This window comes from Thamnophis sirtalis, unplaced genomic scaffold, assembly GCF_051295495.1.
Source record: "Thamnophis sirtalis isolate CommonGarterSnake01/CBP01778 unplaced genomic scaffold, rThaSir2_p1.2 scaffold_1, whole genome shotgun sequence".
Taxonomy (NCBI): Eukaryota; Metazoa; Chordata; class Lepidosauria; order Squamata; family Natricidae; genus Thamnophis; species Thamnophis sirtalis.
The window spans coordinates 85,815,017-85,829,646 of NW_028261381.1; the positions used below are offsets into that span (position 1 = coordinate 85,815,017).

General features: G+C 35.3%; 1 protein-coding gene across 5 annotated transcripts in view; it reads left to right on the forward strand.

The window, feature by feature from the left end:
• Positions 1-14,630, forward strand: part of TEAD1 (TEA domain transcription factor 1) — a 215,482-nt gene that overhangs the window by 139,167 nt on the left and 61,685 nt on the right. For 2 of the 5 annotated variants that reach the window (XM_087718159.1, XM_087718170.1), the window contains 3 exons: positions 6,803-6,867; positions 12,709-12,771; positions 12,861-12,923. In XM_087718159.1, coding sequence (XP_087574285.1) covers positions 6,803-6,867; positions 12,709-12,771; positions 12,861-12,923 — 191 coding nt within the window. The remainder of the gene's footprint in view (positions 1-6,802; positions 6,868-12,708; positions 12,772-12,860; positions 12,924-14,630) is intronic. The other 3 variants (XM_087718187.1, XM_087718181.1, XM_087718195.1) reach the window with 3 other exon arrangements.

Below are 14,630 nucleotides of genomic sequence, written 5' to 3' on the forward strand. Positions count from 1 at the left end.
TTTTGGGTGTAATTCAAGGTGTTGGTAATCACCTTTAAAACTCTTCATGGCATGGGTGCACTGTTCATAATTCAGCTATCTCTCTGAAAACTAAAGCAATGTGTATTTTTTAGTTGCTGTTTCAGTTGTGTATGTACAAGTGAAAAAAATCTCTTTACTTCACCCTTCTTGACTCTGTAGCCATCATGAGTATTGAACCCTCATGTCAAGACCTATTAGTGTCAGGTTTCCAAGTGAGAATCAAAAATATCTCTTTTCAGTTTCAGAGATCAAAGTTATCGTTATCCACAGTAATGTTTCTGAATTTTTTATGGTCTATTTTAAAAAAAAATTGTATTGTCACTCACATTTCTCCAAATCCTTTGTATAGAGCAAAAACACCTAAATGTCTTCATTCTAAACCAGGGGTGTAAAACACACAGCCTGTGGGCCAAATATGGCCTGTGTGGGCCACATCCACCCCAGCCCCGCAAGGGCAAAAACAATCCAGCTATGTCACGGCCTGCAATGCGATCGGATTTGACACCCCTGTTCTAAACATATATTTCATATATATTTGCCTAAGCAATATTTCTGGCAGAAGAAGATACTCTTTGTTTATAGAAAACAAAGTTAGAATTTGGGAACATAAATACTCTTCACTGATAACATACCTTCCACTTCCACGTCAAGCTAATAACTGAGAAAATGTGAGTTCTAGTCCACATCAGGCACAAAAGGAACTCATTGACCTTGGGCCAGTAACTCTACCTCAGCCCTACAAAAGTGGCAATGCAGGGACTAGTACAGGCAGTCTCAAAATTGGACACAATTGAAGAAAAAAATAGCTGGTATAGATGTTTTCATGTAAAAACGGTGTGATTGGTTTAGCATAATATCTGTAGGCTTATCATTGTGTGCAATGATGTGCTAATTGTAATTCTTAACCACAGAGTTACAGTAATCTATAAGAATATATGTTCATCTGTTTATGTTTTACTGAATCTGGTTTACAATTATTGAATTTATTCTCCAAGAAGATATTGAGTTCTAAACAGTGTGACAGATGAACTTGTGTATGTTCATCCGGTACATATTTCACTTTTTTCAGGAGCAAACACCCGTCTAATGACACCGTTTCAAAATACTATGTTCATAGCATTTTCTTTATGCCATGGTGCAATTGAAATAAATTTGTTCATTTTCTAGATTATCATTTGTATGATAATCACTTATTCCTTTTAATACCTAATTACGAGAGATAACAAAATAATTGAACAAACTTCCCAAATATCTTGCTTTCCAGATGTGTTGAACTCCCATGCAACTTTTCTTGGCCAGTGTCACTATGGGAATTGGAATGCAGGACATCTGGAAAGGAACAGAGTAGGAAAGACTGATTTAGATAAGAAAACTTTTATAACTGAAAACGATTTGATAATCATAATTCCTCATAAAGAAAGGCCTCTGTTTTTTCCTTGCTGAATAATTAAAACTGAACCCACCTACTATGAAAACGTGTTTTGCTAATTTTTAGCTATTCTGATGCAAATACTTATTTTAATCCCCTTAACTCATCCATCATGCATGACAGACAAGACTCAAGTCTATTGTATCCATTTTTAAGGCTTTTCTGTCCAAAGTGGAGTTTTTTTCTCCTAATTCTTGAAAGGAGAGAACTTGCTTAAAATAAGTTAATGTTCTGTATTTTAAAAAAATTATCAAAAGTAAAATAGAGCTCATTAAATGATTTGTATTTTAGTAGTTATCATAGTAGTAAAAATGGTAGCTGTGATCTTTCTAAAATGAAATATAAGCCACATATACACAGAAACACACCTAGAGAATGTTTTCTAGGCACAGATGGGTGCCAATTTGCTGTTTGCAGATTGTTAGCATTGTTTAGCATATAAATGTATTTTTCTTGCGAGAAATCACTAAATAGATAGGTATATGTAGGTATGTATATGTTGGATGCATTTGATTAATTTAAATTTAAAAACAAATACTATTCCAAGTGTTGAAAATCTAAATCAGTGAATATAGAAGCTGAGATGTCCCTAAACCACAATTCTATATCTTATTCCTAGAGTGGAGAGATTAAATTGAAATACAGGTTTGCAGAAGTTTAATTCAACGCACCCACATCCCAAAAGAGTGGATACCGCCAATGATTAGGATTAGGATTAAATATATCGAGCCCTAGGTTGCCTTGCAGTGAGAACAAAGTTTCTCAAATGATAAAATCATGATGACTGACATTGTTGGCCAAACACCATGAATTTGGGAATCAATGAGTTCTAAATCTGTTCTGTGATAAATTTCTTTATTTATATTTTTCAAGCAATTTTGTCTTGAGAGGTAGAGCACAACAAGTGAGAAAGCCAAGGGATGGCTGGCACTCCTAGTTTCAGAAACTGTTTGATTAATATGGCTTTTATTCCAAATACGATTATGGTTTTCAACATGGGCAGTGAGATACATATCATTAGCATCAGCTCACATGGTATCCTATTAAATAACCTTTCATATAGTAACTAGTAAATTTTCATGACTTAAGTGCACAGTAAAGGAAGACATTCTGATATAATATAAACAAATTTATTGACAGGAAAAAAACATGCTGGCATTTCATGCCTTTTTATGAGTGCTATCACAATGAAAAACCTGACTGTAATTTATTAAACATATATTTGATTACCAGGCCAATAGTGGTAAAAAAAACCTGCTTCCTTCGAGTTCAACTAAGGAATGCAAATAAAAATTAAAATGCAACATCCCCCCAAACACCAAACAGTATGGCAGAAGGATATATAGCTAATTTAACTGTGCAAGAGTGACCCTCAATATTTCTCCAGGTATGCTAAATCTCTTGTAGCTGCTAAATCCGATTTGCAGTTGAATGAAGCATCAGCTGTGGCTGGACAAGCCCATTTGCCTTTTGTAGGCTGGGTTTAGAAGACGATTGATATGTTTTAGCACTTTTGGGATTATTGTGATTAAGAGGAAACCACTCGAAGGATAGGGAAAAGGGTGTAAAAATACACAGCCCACAGCTGGTAAGCAGCATGTGTTTGCTATGAGGGGAGGTCAAGACTAGCTGATCCTGCTGGTTTTAGGGTTGATTGACAGATAAGAAAACTTGATATAATGAAGCAAAGGATTGCCTGCTTTGGTAGCTCAGGGAAACAGTTACCATAATTCAGTAAACATTAATGATAAAGGCTGTTTTAAGGATGCTGTTCTGGCAATTAAAATTATAGCTGCACAATATTTTTTTAAAGCCTGTAAAAGTCTTCTAATAAAGCACAAAGAAGGCAAATGAAATGATCAATCTAGTCGTTTTTGAAGGTTGGCTTCAAGGGAATGGTTTGGTGATTGCCTTCCTGGATAATGAAGGCTTTTATTTAAAGGTAGAGCTATAGAACAAAATAAATGGATCTATCAAAATTAATTTTCTCAAGCGTGAAAATTGTTTGGCTCCAGGAAATGCAAGATCTGTTTTCTTTTTATTTATTTTTTTGGTGCACGTTCATTTATACAGGAGAAAAATCCTTCAGGAAAAAGTTTCTTTTTTAAAAAAGAAAATATAAATTAAACACCTGCCTCAGAAAACAATGTTGCTTTGTATCTGCTTTCTTTCTCTTATTACTATTGTTGTTAATTGAAACTGTAGCTCACAATATATACAGACAACCATTTGCAAATGCGTTTGAAAGTTTTGAATATCCAGTTCCTTTTTTCCCCTTCTTCTTCCTCTTTTTTTTAAAATAATAAAAAAAGAGTGGGGTTGTACCTCTTTCAAAATGTGAGTTTAGCATACCGCACAGGAAAGAAGGCAAGCTTGCCAAGTCCTGCTGAGCGTTTTTTCAAGCCTGTGAAAAGAATGAATTATTCAACAGTAAGCATGCTTACAGCTGGCCATTTGGGAGCTTTGATGTGCGAATCAGGCGATTGCATGAATGCCCTTATTGTCATGTTATGTGTACACAGTGTGTGAATTATTGAAAATAGTGAGGCCTGAGCCTCATCTGGTAGAGATTACAGTGCAGGCATGCTGGGTGAAGGTCTGTAATTGAAAATCCCCAGATGCTGTTTATTTGGCCCGTGTCACATGACCTTCTGCCGTAAGCTTGTCTGAACAAAACACAGCCTGTGCTGAAGAAGGACTGCCCAATCTCGCAGGCTTTTAGTCCCTGCTTTTCCGTAAGGCTCAGAAAGGGGACGACTTTCAAAACTCACTGTAGGGATGACTTAACACCTGCCTATGCTGTACTATTTTTGTGAAGGCGTAAAATAAATTTTGTTCATGGATTTTAAATGGCAAGTCTCTCAGCTAGCAGAGGAAACTATATGAACTGTTGTTGACCTGCCTACAGTGATTTCTTTCTTCCTTTTTTTTTGCTAATTTGGATTTAAAATGTCTTCCTCTCTCATCATGGCAACTCAATACATGCACATAGAAGGTGAGGTTCCCCCCATTCTTCTGGGATGCTACACAGCTCGGCCCTCTTTGACTGAGATGCTGAAATTTTTGAATGCTGTACTCTAATCTTAGCGCTTATCTTAAAATAACTTTTCAAATGATGCTACTGAGAAGCATCTCTTAAACACCATGGGTCCAAACACTACTGGAACATGCACTGAAAAATCAGCAAAACAACAACAGCTGGAGTTAGGATTGGAAGATAAAATTGTGCTGCCCTGTCATGCTCCCAAAACATTTCAAAAGAATTCTGATGAAAATGCATTCTATTTAAAAATTAAAATTGCAAGGGATAAAAGCTCACTTGGAAGGGCAATAACAGTCGCTTGATTTAATTGAAAATAAGATTTAAGAATATCAACTGTACGAATAGAAAGCAACTGTGAAAAGAAAAACACTAATTATGAATAAGACGCCAAAAATATATGCCCCCAAAACTGAATTGGAGTCTTTTATAATGCTGGAACATATGAAAATAGAAATTCTTGTCTTTCATAATTTTTACAAGAGGGCAGGGCCCTTGAGAGGAAGAAATTTAAGAAACATTGGATTGGGCACAGCTGGGAAGACGGACTTCTTTATAGAGATAATTGCCTCTACAGGTAGTGCTCAATTTATGATCATGATCAGGACCAGACTCTCAGTTGCTAATCAAGGCAGTTGTTAAGTGAGTTGCTTCCAATTTGATTGCTTTTTTCTGCCAGGGTTGTTAAGTGAATCACTGAGGTCATTAAGTGAATCTCATTTTCTGCCATTAATTTTGCTGGGAAGGCAACAAATGGTGGTCACATGACCTTGGGACACATGCCAGTTTCCAAGGGTCTGAATTTTGATACATGATCCTGACAGTTGTGTGACAGTTTTAAGTGTGAATACTGATTGTTTGTTTTTTATTGTTGTAATGGTTGCTAAATGAATGGCTGTAAGTCAAGGACTTCCTGTATATAATAAAACACCCTTCTGATGGAAAGATAAAGAAGTGAAGTTAAACCAATGTTGTGGCCTGGGAGTTGCTATTTGCTTCCCTGTTAACTTTATTTACTGTGGATAATTGAATTTGCAGTAAAACGTAAGTCTTGCAGTTACATTTCCTGCTAATCTTGATTGGAGTCAAGTGTTTTCAGAATTATTTTATTGATATAATATCTAGCCCTTTGCAGTTAGTAGAATATGTAACTTCTTTAGTGCCTAGGGACATCCTAGAACAGGTGGTCACAGGCAAGCCAAAAATGTGATTTAATATTAATTGCAAGCTAAATTTAAATGTAGAGAGCCAGTTTGCTGTAGTGGTTAAAGTATAAGGCTTGAACGCAGGAGGCCCTGGGCTCTAATCCCACATTGGACCCAAAGCCATCTGGGTGACCTTAGGCCAGTCACTTTCTCAGGCCTAGAAAGGAGGCAAAAATCTTGTAAAAAAAAATGTCCAGACAATTGCCAGGAGTTGACACTGACTCAAAGGCATGGAAATAAATAAAGTGTTATATATGCTTATATTTTAATAATCACATTGTTTAATGGTAGAATTTTGCTCCCCTTTGTAACAGCTTTCTTCTGCATTTTTTTCAGCTTTTTGTCTGCCATTGTTCTCTCTTTTTAATACAGGTAGTCCTCAGTTTCCAATGTCAATTGGGAACAGAGTTGCTATTGCTAGGTGTTGTGTCATGTCAGGTGATCATGTCTCTTAGTAACGGCAGTTCTGGTAAGCCCAGTTGCCATGGTTAAACAAAGACCACACGAGTTGTTAAGTGAGGACCTCATGTGTTTGTGAATTCCCTGTTAACTTTGCTTGTGGGAAATTGGAATGTAATGTAAAAATTTGTGTGACTACTACTCGCTCAATACTGTAATCATGAACTGGGCACCAAGGGCTTGGATTACAATCACATGACCACGGAGGCAGTGTACCAGTCAGAACTCTGAGGACCAGTCAGAACTATCACTCATTCAGTCCTATTGTAAGTGTAAATGGTTGTTGAGTGAATGGTCATTAAACAACAGCTATCTGTATAGTTTAAAATTAAAATAATTTGTTGTATGCCAGAACTGTTTTAGCTGAAATACAATTTTTGGACAAAACCGGGGGGGGGGGGGATCGGAATCCAATGATACCTATATATTCGCTTATTGAATTCTCCCATCTACAAATAGCAAAAGAGATTTAAAAATGGGGAAAACCCATTATGCAAAAAAATAAAAGTTTGCTGGTACCTTTTTCTCTTCAAAAATATCCCTGAATCATCTTTTCATTGCATCTATTTTAAGTTATCTTTCAATGTGTATATTATTCACGACGAATTGTTACTTTTAGCCTTCATTGTAAATTCATATTCATTTCAGGTAGGAATGAACTGATAGCCAGATACATCAAACTTAGGACGGGGAAGACACGGACCAGGAAACAGGTAAGACAATATTGCAGGATAGAAAATGTGTGTCAATGAATGAGTGAATGCAGCAGATGCAGAATGGTGCTTACAATATCTCAGGTTGGCTTTGAAAAATAGTGCTGTTTGTACCACTCACCACTTCCATATAAATTTCTTAGGCACCCAGGACACTTGCAGGATTAAACGTCTATAGACCTGTAAAACAGTCTGGAACTATTAATCTAATAATATCAGAACAAATACTTTGCTGAGTTGGCATGATGGATCTGTGTTTTCTTAAACTCCCGGCTTGTTCCCAGCTTATTGTTCACATCTCAAAAGAATTAGCACTTATAAAAGCTTTCTGCAGAACCACACATAACTTAAGTTCTTCCTTTTGACACAGTGCATTAGCTAGAATTTGTTTAAGACCTACATAAATATTTGGGCTTCAAACAAATGGATCAACTGATGGTAGCATTGAGAAACCTCAAGGCGAAGAATCATATTTAAAAAATAAGATACATTGATGGATTGGAATAGTTCACATGATATTAAAGAGAAAAAGAAAGAGAATGTTTCAAAATTAGCAAAATTTCATGAATAACCAGTAAAATGCTTGCTTTCTTTGAGACTGTAATCTGCTCAGTGTAAGGCTTTTAAGTAGACTAGGCCAATTCTTTGTGTGAAACATTTCAAATAGAAATAGCAAGAAGTTGTCTAGGAGCAAAATCTGAAAACAAGGAAGTTGACCCCATGATTAGCAAGTAGCCACTCAAATTTGTATAAAGGCTCCTATAAGATCTATTAAAGAACTTTATTGATATATTAAGCATTTTTCTCCAGGAATAGAAATATGTTTAAGCAGATTTTTATGGAAGGACTCAGCAAACTGGTGACAGAATTGAAATACTACTTAAAGAAAAAGTAAAGGAAGGTTTTGGGTTTTTTAAAAAAATAATTTATACCTGACTCTACAAGTTTACAATTAAAATTTTACAATTTAAAAATTATTGTAAAAAAGAAAACATATTGAATAAAAAGAATGAAACTGATCAGAAGACCAATCCCATATCATTAAATAATCAAAATATATCAAAATCCAAAGAAGCTCAATCACCATCCTTATCCAAGGTCTATAGGAACAACCAGGTTTTTAGCAATTTGCAAAAAAATATATCAATCAGTTGGAAGTAGTCAAGATTTTCATAAAGGAAATTATCTCTGGCTGACAAAGAATATCCAATTGATCAAAGCCCTGTTACGGCATTGCAAATAGAGCATTTATTTCCTTCACGTGAGTGCCAATGATGACCCGTCTTGCCAGTGACATCTAGAAGAAATCCTTTGGATGGATCCTGGATTCCAGATGAATTCAAAATTTGTGCAATCACAATTTGAGCTTGTCAAATGACAGAGTTGGAATGGGGTTTTTAAGCTATTGCTTCCAATCTAGTGTAGGAATCCACATTAGAGCATCCTGGACAGATGGCTATCTAAACTCTCCTTGAATGCATTGAATGCAGTGAAGAGTCTACCATCTGTCTGGGTAATTGGATCATATGGAAGAAAATACCCATACAGTTCTATAGACAAAGGCCTTTTTGATGCAGATGACCTTGCTGTAGCCTAAGTGCCTTCTCTGGCTATGTATCTCTAGCCTTTGGAAGGGAGAAGGCTGGTGAGAATTTATCCCCATTGTTCATGTGATGACAAAATGTCCTAATTATAACCTTTGAATAGAAGACCTGTAATGTAGGAGTTTCTTTTCTTTTTTTAATTATCTATTTTCTGGAATATTGCTACAGTATGTGATCACAAAGAGGGGAATGGCCTAATGTCAGTGATTCATAGTCATCTGCATTAATTTTTTTCCCTGACATCTTTTTGTCCATGGAGAGAAACTAAATTGCAGTTACTCTTAAAGCTGAGCTCCAAATTACATTAAAAGTAGATAGACTGTAATCTCTAAAATTACTTTATGGCAGCATTTTTAAATCCCATGAAATTATTTGGACTATTTAAAGATAATATTGTAAAAATACTTTATTTTATTTATTTGCAGTATTTTTCACATGTTTCCCTGAAGGATTTTAAGAGTTCAGTTCTAACATCCAGCTAACCATATGTAGAGAAAACTAATGATGGCCTAATGTGATTCCTAGTTTAACAGATCAATAGCTTTGAAATGAATTTCCAAATTATAACATTTGACTACCAATCTCAGTTGATGAGCTCAGCTTACAGTTCTTTTTCTGTCTCTAAAATGTACCTAAATTTTAGGGTGCTGCTAGGAAGAAAATAAAATTAATCAGCTGTGGATTGCCTATACCTGAAATTGTACTTTGAAAGGATGTAGTTGCATGATTATACTTTTCAAGACTCAGACACATTCTCTGTAAATCTCAGGCCAAGACACAAAATAATGGATTAAAATTACAAAAAAAGTTGATTCTAACTTAATATTAGAATAGCATTAAGAGGTAAAAACCAACAGTGCCACCATTACACAGAAAAATTCTGAGTATCCTCTTCCCACATGAGCTCAATCAGAAGCTAAAAAATCTTGAGCTATGGATGGCTTAATTTGGAGCAGGAGGTTGATCTTGATGGCTCCTTTTAATTCTAAGATTTTTGGATTGTTTTAGGATATTTCTAAATCAAAGTAAAGGCACAGATATCAAGGTCAGTTTTGGAGTGAAGAACTTTAAAACTGAGTGGGATTATCAGGCCATAGGTCTGTCACAGTATGTTTTATTAACTTTTTATTTATTTATTTTTCAAATAAAATGTTTCTGTACTTAGGACGTTTGAAGGCCATGCATCAAAGAGTAAGAAATTGCTTAGAAGAAAATAGCAACCAATTTGAACTTTTCATGTTAAGTAATTTATATGGTGTAATACATTGTTTATGTATTATAATTTATGTAAACTGGCAACAGTTGTTTAGTATTTTAAACTTAAATTTGTTTTTCTACTGCTGTCTGAAACTACTGGACAGTGAATTTCAAACCTGTGTACAAGAAAATAGCTTTATCTCTTGATCATGTAATAAAGGAAAAAAAACATTAGGACTTTAACAGAGTCGTTGAAATCAATTCACTGCTGAGATTATTCTAGGAATTAAAATTAAATACTTTATATGGAAGAGTACAATTTGTGGTAATAGATGACCTAGCATTCTTTGTTCTCTTTACTATGATGTAACTATTGTTATTACTTAGACTTTTTTGTTTTTGTTTTTTGTTTTGTTTTGCTTTGCTTTTCTTTGTTTCTTTTATTTTGCTTTTGGAATCAAATTGGACCTTCTGGTTACACTTAACTTGCATCTGAAAATCAAATAATCCAGATTCTAGGGATTTAGTATGCACCCATAAAGGTTGCCATTGTTTTTCCTGACTGTTCAAATGCATAGCAGTAGTACACAATGTTTTAAGTTAGATACACAGCAGGAAAAAAAAACCTAAACAAGCAGGAATAGCCACAGGGTATGCTCAAAGTGTACATATATATCAAAATCTACAAAGGGAAGGTACACGTCATGTGTTAATGTCTCATGCACATCCAAAAGGGGGCAGGCCTTGGATTGTGAAACCTTTTCCACTAACTTCCTGATTTTGAGCCCCGCCCACTTCTGAATGCCCATAATATGAGTTATTGTGTTCTAAGATTATATTGTGCAATAGGCTTAGCTGGAGTATGATTGAACATTGAGAGTAGGACTGGAGAACCATGCTCAAATTCCGATTTATTGAAAGATAGGGCCAAGCGTTATTTTTCACTCTAAATTTCTGATTAGGTTTTGCTGTGATTAAAAAGAAAGAGAGATTGCCCCAAGATCCTGAAACAAAGGCAAAATGTCACTGTCACTCCACATAAACTCTCTTTGCCATTTCACTGAAAATGTAAGACATCAGTACAATGTACAGATGCTGGATACTTTAAATTTTTGAATATGATTACTGATGATATATTTTTATAAGGCTACTCTAGTGACTTTCCCTTAAACCAGTAATCGCTGAGGTTCGGCAGATTTTCTTTTGCTTGAACCATTTCTTTCCTATGAAAATACAACTTTCTAAAAATGGTTTTAAGGAAGGGGAGGCAGTTGCGGGATATAAAATGTTTCTTAATTGTGATCATAGACCTGCTTAGAGTGCAGAATGTCTAAAGTTTTTATCCCTTAGAACAGATTTCTGACCATGAAATTGGTATGCACTGAATCAGAATCCTCTACACACTGAAAAGAAAATCATTGGTACATATGCCAGCTATATCGATTTATTTATTAGGCCCAAGAGGCCCTTGAGCCTTAAATTGTTTTAATTTTTATAAAATAAGAAAGAATAAAAATTAAGTAGAAGTTAATTATTTTCATCCCTTGCTTTTCAGTTCTGAAACTGTATACAATAAATAGAATTCAAAACAAATCTAATACAAATAAAGTGTAGATAAAAAATTAAAAACCTCAGTCATATATTAATTGCCACTGAGTTAATTTAATTATAAAATTTTATTTCAATTCTCACCACAGGGTCATTTTTAACACTAGGCCTTTGATTGTAGTAATGACAAAGTCCAGTGTAATAATAGTTGACACATACTTGAAATACGGGAAATCTGAACATCAAAACAGTGAACTTATTTGTAACCTATAGGTGCAGAGTGAATGCTAAAATTTAGTAGCCTTGATAATGTATCAGACATAATTGCCAACAACTAATTAGTATTATAAAATAATACATAGAACACTTATATTTCCTTATAAATGAACAAGTCTTGAGGTAGATTTGTGAGGCAGCTACTTTAAAGAGGGAGAGCGAAAATGAGACAATCCTTTCTGCATAATTTTATTATTAAATAGTTGCATTCTTAATATAATTCTACTTGGATCTTTTCTACTTTGTAGTAACATTATAGTGCCCTTAATAATACCACACTGTAGATCAGACCAGGAAACCTGCAGTGAAGGAATTCAAATAATCCTCATGCATCTGTATTGTAAATCATTGGATTAAAATATATATATATTCATAGCAAAACCAGCCTTGCAGTATAGTGGTTACTTTTAATTTCCCATTATGGCAGTGCCTATCTGAGCTTTTTTTGGGGGGGGGGGTGGGGGGATAGTATTTTCTCCCGAAATAAAACTTTTTTCTTCAATATAATGTGAAATAATGTCATGAAGTTGAGTTAGAGACAAGTTGATTAGAATGATTACCATGCTGGTAATAGATGCAAGTTAAAATAAAAAGTGTCATAGCAACAACTACAATAAGAATCTACATAAGTATGTGTTTATAAAAATGTTTAATTGAAGTGCTGTTGGGCCATTTAAGTGCTTGTGATATTTACTGAGTTGAATTTAGAGCTATTTGTTTTGGGAGAAGATACAAATCTTGCTTACTATTTTGCTTGTGTACATGTGTGTGTGTGTGTCTTAATATATAATCTAGTAATTCCATATACTGGTAATTGAATTTTAATTTGTTTACTTTTGAAGAACATCTGCAAATTTGAATAGCATCCGATTACAGTTACACAGGCTGTAGTCAAAACAATTTTAAGAAAAGAGCTCAAGATATAATAGTCTAAAAAGTTTTTCTTCCTTTAAATCACTGCAGCGATGACCAGCATTGGTAAAATGTTTGTGCTACGAAATATGGTGCATGGCTGGGAAATACAATCTCCTAATAGTAAAGCTTACTGATAATGCAAAATACTTTCCCCGAAGAAACTTTCTGGGTTTTTTTTTCTTTCTTTCCTCCTTTTTTCCAGGCATAAATTTGATTTCTCGTGTTCTTTTTTTTATTTTTCTTCTCTCCCTTTCCCCTTTGTTCTCCCTTTTTTCCCCCCTTAAAATTCCAAACAATGTAGGTGTCTAGTCACATACAGGTCTTAGCCAGGAAGAAAGTTCGAGAAATTCAAGCTGCCATTAAGGTACGTTTGGCTTGCCCAGTTGTAGGGGGCTTTTCATCTCCATGGTTACAGGCTTTTCCTTTGTTTCCCTCCCTTCCCCTACCCTGCAGGTGTCTAGTCACATTCAGGTTCTTGCCAGAAGGAAATCTCGTGATTTTCATTCCAAGCTGAAGGTATGCGCTTTTCTGCTTTGGGGCTTGTGGTTGCTATGCCTTTCACTTCCTGTGTTCCCTGGTGATTGGAGGAATGCCTGGGGCTGTGATTCTTGTAACCTAGTTTCCTTGCATGTGGTAGCTGTTGACATTTCTTTGTGTTTAATCTCCTTCCCTCCCTCTGATTTCTGCAGTAGCATCTATATTAAACTATTTTAACACCTTGGAATGCTATTCACTGTTTGCATGCCAACTTTATAGGGAAATGTGTCCTTGTTTTTTGTTTTTGTTTTTTGCTTTTAAAATCTCATTAGTAGATAAGTGTTTGTAATATGGGTGGGTGGGGAGAGAAAAACACTGGTTAAATAAAAGAAGATCTTTGTATGTGCTCAAGCACATATTGTAAAAGCTGAGATTTAAATCAGTATACCAGTTTTCCTGTATTGTTTTTAAAGATACGTTTTTAGATGAGTGTCTAAATTCACACTTTGCCTCCAGTGATGTTATCCTTATCTGCAAAGTACAGAGTTTACCTCTGACAAATCGTTCTAGCCTCCACACTTTTTTTATGAGACACATGAAACAGCCTCATTGGCTTCTTCAGTAGAAAAGTTAGCCGTGTGCTTAATCAGCACTCCCTTGAAGATGTGGAAGTCTTTGTCAGATCTGATAAACGTGGGCTTTGCAGAAGAAATCCTGGATTCTCCTCTTACAGACTTAAAGTCCACAGAGCACAAGTAAGACTGGCTTTTGAGCACACAGAACGAAGATTGGGCTGCACAATTTCAGCTGGGTAGTTTCTTAAAGAGTATGTATCCTGGAGAAGCTGCGTATCACTTCACTTAAAATTAACGAAGAGGGTCGATCTTTTTTCTCTTCCTAGTTTCCCCAAGAGCAAACAAAAACAGCAAACAATGCTTCATTTTCTCCATGTAAGAAATACAAATATTGCATTGCAAGCTCCTGAATATTTTTTTAATGGGAAATAAAAATGACAGCTCAAGTGAAGTTTTTTTTCCTTTTGTTTCTATCATTTTTGTAATCATTCCTCTAAAAAAATACCGTAACAATTCGACCAAAAGAAACACATTTCACCCTGTGAACTCTGTGTACCAGTCTTCTCAAACTTAATGTGCTCCAACTACAATACACTACAAGTTATATAATCCTAATTGGAATAGAAATTATGAAAGTTGTAGTCCAAAAACTCTGGAAGGCACCAGATTTGGGCAAGGCTTCATTGTCTGAAATGCTAAATACCATCGGTGGCATTTGCCCCAGTCCTGGAACAGAAAAATGTCAACCACAGATTCATTTTATAAGTGATCTGTTTGTCAGGAGCTTCTGGATTGACTCTGCTGTGGGCAGCATGCTGGCAGGCTTGTATGGCTGTTGGTGGCTGGCTTTTGAGCTGCACTGGCTGACTAGTTGGGGTTGATGAACAGCTAAGTTAACTTAAACATATTGCTTTTTAACCCAGGATGCAAAGATGGAGAAGGCTGTAGCGTTTCAGACTAAAACCATCCAATCTAATGACTAAAAGAAGGCGTTTTAGCTCGTATTTGGAACATTAAAGCAGTGTACTGACTTTTAAGCGCACAACCAAATTTATACTGGGCACCTGTAGCCTCCTTTGTGGACAATAAATTCAGTAATTTGTTGTGTTATACCTAGCAAATTGCCTATTTACGTTGTCATGGTTCTGTTTTATGGAGAAAACATGTTGCT